The 4,445-nt window shown below is 61.7% G+C and overlaps 1 protein-coding gene across 1 annotated transcript; it reads right to left on the reverse strand.

The window, feature by feature from the left end:
• Positions 1-2,003: 2,003 nt before the first annotated feature.
• Positions 2,004-3,921, reverse strand: KCNF1 (potassium voltage-gated channel modifier subfamily F member 1). The gene has a single exon (XM_081068585.1). It carries the CDS (start codon positions 3,775-3,777, stop codon positions 2,296-2,298), a length of 1,482 nt encoding a protein of 493 aa, XP_080924711.1. The 5' UTR covers positions 3,778-3,921; the 3' UTR covers positions 2,004-2,295.
• Between the last annotated feature and the right edge of the window lie 524 nt (positions 3,922-4,445).

Below are 4,445 nucleotides of genomic sequence, written 5' to 3' on the forward strand. Positions count from 1 at the left end.
CGGTCACTCCACCATGACAAAGCATGTCACCTCATAAGCATTATTTTTCATACTCTGAGCTCCTCTGGGACCAGGATCCCGGTTGATCCTAATTCATGAAGGATCTCAGACAAACTGCTTACCGTGTCAGGGTTCAGTCTCCTTACAGACTGAGGATGAGATTGGCTCCAAGCTGCTTTTGTGACTGTAAAGACACTCTCCCCTGACCCCCAGGTAAACAGCAGGGGGGCACTTCTTGCCTCTCTCCAATTGCCTCTACCTCCGCTTTTTCCCCCTCCAGGCTCTGAGCGCTCCAGCCAGGACAGGCTCAGGGCTTCCCAAGGGTCCTGAGGGCAGGGGGACAAAGAGAGGCATCCCACCCATTCAGTGGGCCCCACTGATTCCACACAATAACCCCCTCTTCCCAGACACTCTCCTTCCTGCCATTGAGTCCCACAGCCCCAAGCCCACCTCCTTCCTCTGCCGTCCATGGCCACCTGACCCGTATTTCCCTGGAGAAACAGGCCAGGGAAGGGCACACAACATTGGCGCAGAGACTTGCACCCCACAGGGGCGGCCCTGACTCTGTCCCAAGGCCTCCCCTCCAGGGCTCCCTACACATGGACAGCCTCTCACCCCCTAGAATCCACAACACACCATGTCCTGCAGCCCTAGGCTTTGAAATCCTGAAAGGTCAGACCTGAATGGGTCCCCAAGAAATCATCCCTCTTTATACATCTGGAAAAACCAGTGCCCAGAGAAGAGGAAAGGCCTACCCAGGGTGGTACAGATCAGGGACCACCTTCCCTACTCCCCCTGGTCCGCCCCCTGCCCCTGCACGGCTCCTTCCTCTGCACCAGCTGCCTCAGCGGGGAAAGGAAGACGAGAACCTTGGAGTTCCTGGAAAGTGGAATCCCAGAGATAGGGGCCTGCTGGGACCAGCTCTGTGCCAAGGGGACCGATGGCCTTTGACTAAGAACTCTGTGACAGCACCCTGCCCCCACTCTCCCATCTGCATGCCCAGCCCAGACCTGTGGAGGCCAGAGTCAGCAGCTGTGCAACTTGCCTCCCTCCCAACTCAGAGTAACAGATATGGCTGCCATTTACTGAGCCGCTACTGTGTGCCAGGCACTATGCTAAGCAAGCACCATGATTCTCTGAGGTAATTCTAATATCCTCATTTTATAAATGATCAGTGATCAGAATGAGGATCAGAGCGGTGAATCAACAGGATTGAGGACACACAGCTAGAAATGGAGTGGTGGGAGAGGGGCAGTAAGAAGAGTAAGCAGAAGGCATCTCCAAAATCTCTTCCTCATTCCCTGGGCTTCAAACCCACGTCTGTCTGTCTGTTCCCCCGGGGCTCTCAGACCAGACTGTCAGTGGCCTGCCTGGGGCACGCTCAGGTTTGTACATTCAGCTGGCAGCTCAGAGGTACTGGTTCTAGAAGGAAGCAAAGGCTGGAGGGATAGGCTTGCCGATCCCGAGGAAGTTCAGCATCTCTCCTGATCTGCCCATCCCCTCCCCACCTCGTGGGCCCAAGCATATGCCTCTGCCCCAAGGCCACCTAATGCCAGAGAATGTCATGGGATTTGGGATCATGAGATCTGGGATTAAATCCCTTCTCTTGGGCCTCTGTTTCTTCATCTGTAAAATGGGGATAGCTCCCTAGCAGAGTTGTTAGAAAGAACGGAAAGAAGTTGTAAAAAGGGCCTTACAAAGGTGATAAATGGTGTTCCGGCTCTGTGAACTCTGCCCCTCCTGGGAGTGCTCAGGGAGCAAGCTTTTCCTCAGAAGGAAACAGGAGTTGCAGGCACAGAGCCTTCTGGAATATGGCAAGGCTCCTTGGCGCTGAACCCTGTGTATGAGCCCTTCTTTAATTAGCTTTCAACTAAAAATAGCCCTTCTGGGTTGCACACCTACCTCCCGGTCTGGCACAAGGGCCTGCCTGAGCCACCCACGTCTGGGAGTGGGGGCAGGGGTGAGTAGAGCCAGTCTGTGACAAAACCTGTGACACATGTGGGTGCACAGAGAAGGGGGCTTTATTGAAAGAGATACAGAACCGGATGAGGGTTCCTGCCATCAGCCAAACCACAGCCTCCATCACCCCACGCTGTCCTTGACTCCTGGACACCCTCCCACCCCCCTGGCTCCTGGGCAGCCAGCCACACAAAGGGGTCTTACCCAGCCTCATCAGAGGTGCCCAAGAGGGCCTTCAGAGTTCTGCTCAGAAGAGGGTTGGGGAGACAACCCCTCCCAGGCAGTCACTGACAAGCCTGTCACTCCATCCTTCCGCATGTGCCCCAACGGCCCTCCTCACTTGCAACTCTGGAGCCGGGTCCTGTGGCGCAGCTCCTCGGTCAGGAGGGGGATGAAGGTGTCACTGTGGGAGATCCTCAGCCCGCTGCTCCAGCTCGCCTCCTTCCCCGCGGGCTCTGGCAGGAGGTTGTCCAGGTCACTGTGGGAGCCGCCCGCCTTGCCCTCCGCAGCACTGCTGGAGTTGAGCTCCATGAGCTCCAGCTCGTGCTTGGCAGCCGTCTCCAGGACTCGCTGCTTGTTGTAGTACCTGACGAAGTTGTTGATGATGGGGTGAATGGGGAGAGCGATGGCAATGACCCCGCACAGGAAGCTGATGGCTGCGTTGAGCTTGCCCAGGGTGGTCTTGGGGTAGATGTCACCATAGCCCACTGTCGTCATGGTGATGATGGCCCACCAGAAGGACTGCGGGATGCTCTTGAACAAGGTCTCGGGGTGGCTCTGCTCCATGGTGTAGCCCAGGGCTGAGAAGACGAAGATGCCCACGGCCAGGTACATGAGCAGGAGCCCCAGCTCCTTGAAGCTGCGCTTGAGGGCGTAGGTGAGCGTCTGCAGGCCGGAGGAGTGGCGCGCCAGCTTGAAGATGCGCGCGATGCGCATGATGCGCAGGGCCTGCACGGCCTGCTGCACGTTGGTCAGCTCCATCATGCGGGCGCCCAGGTGCGTGAGCGTGAGGCTCACGTAGAAGGGGAGGATGGCCAGCACGTCCACGATGTTCATGAAGGACAGGGCGAAGTGCAGCTTGTTGGGCGAGGAGAAGAGGCGCAGCAGATACTCGAGCGTGAACCAGCCGATGCACGCCGTCTCCACGTTCTCGAGCGTCGGGTGCTCCACGCGGTGGCCCTCCGCGTCCAGCACCTGCAGCTCCGGGATGGTGCCCACGCACATGACCACGGACGAGATGAGGATGAGCAGGAAGGAGAGCACGGCCACCACGCGCGCCGGGCGCGAGGACTCCGGCTTCTCCAGGAACTTCCAGACGCACTTCTGGCAGCGGCGCCAGCGGCCCTCGGCCGCGTCCACGCCCAGGTCGTCCAGGATGAGCTGCACGCGGCGCGCGATCTCCTCCAGCTCCTCGCGTTTCTCGCTCAGGTGGCTCTTGCAGCAGTCGTCCAGGAACTTGAGGTCCACCTTCCAGAAGTCCATCTCGTTCTTGAAGCAGATGGGGCAGATGCCCTTCTTCATGTGGACCTCCCCGAAGTAGTACACCTCAATGACACACTTGAAGGCGTCCGGGTCCCGGTCGAAGTAGAACTCGCGCTTCCCGGGGTCGTAGTCGTCGCACAGGGAGAAGATGGTGTCGTAGCCCCCCGCCAGGCAGTTGAGGAGCTCCGCCAGCCGGGTCTCGGGGTACCGGCTAAGCAGGTCTCCGTACAGCACCTGCCGGACGCCCCCCACGTTGACCACGATCTCGATGTCGTCGCCGGCCCGGGAACCCTGGCTGTCCGGCTCCGGGAGGCTGCCTTCCCCGGGCCCGTCCATGCTCCCGGCCGGAGCCCGCGCAGCCTCGGCTCCGAGCCCCGCCGCCGCCGCAGCCAGGGGTGCGCGGGTCCTCCCGGGGCGCGGCTCTCGGGGCAGCCCCGCGGCTCCGCCTGCGTGGGAGGCGGTCACAGTGGGCAGCGGCCGGCGGCGGCGCGCCGCGGGGGGGGCATGCAGCCGGCGGCGGGGCTCGGGAGGCGCGGCGGCGCGCCCAGGCGCTGGGCAGGGGACTGTCGCGGTCACCGGCCTCGCCCCGGGCACTCACCCCGGCTTCGCCGCAGCGCGATCCTCCGCTTCGCCTCGGCGTCCTGCAGAAACGGGGTCCCCCGGTGGGCGCCCGACACGGTCCTCCGCGCCAGTGCGCGCAGACCGCGGCGGGCGGTCCCGGAGCCGCGCGGGCCCCCGCGTGCGCCCCCCGCGCGGGGCGAGTCCCGGAGCCGCCGGACCCGCGCAGCCCGCGGAGACGTGCTAGCGCGAACTTGGGCTTGCTTTGCGCTCGCGGTTTCTGAACACAATCGGAATTCCAGCCTGACGTCAAGAGCTTCTCAGACTGTACCCTCTTCTGGTGAAAGTCTGCAAGGCACGCGAGGCAGCCGCAGGGGAACCGGCTAACCCTTGGGCAGAGGAGGACCACCGCCACCGCCGCCCGCTCCCCCGGGCGCAGGGCGTCA

The sequence above is a fragment of the Rhinolophus hipposideros genome (assembly GCF_964194185.1).
Source record: "Rhinolophus hipposideros genome assembly, chromosome: 12".
Lineage (NCBI taxonomy): Eukaryota > Metazoa > Chordata > Mammalia > Chiroptera > Rhinolophidae > Rhinolophus > Rhinolophus hipposideros.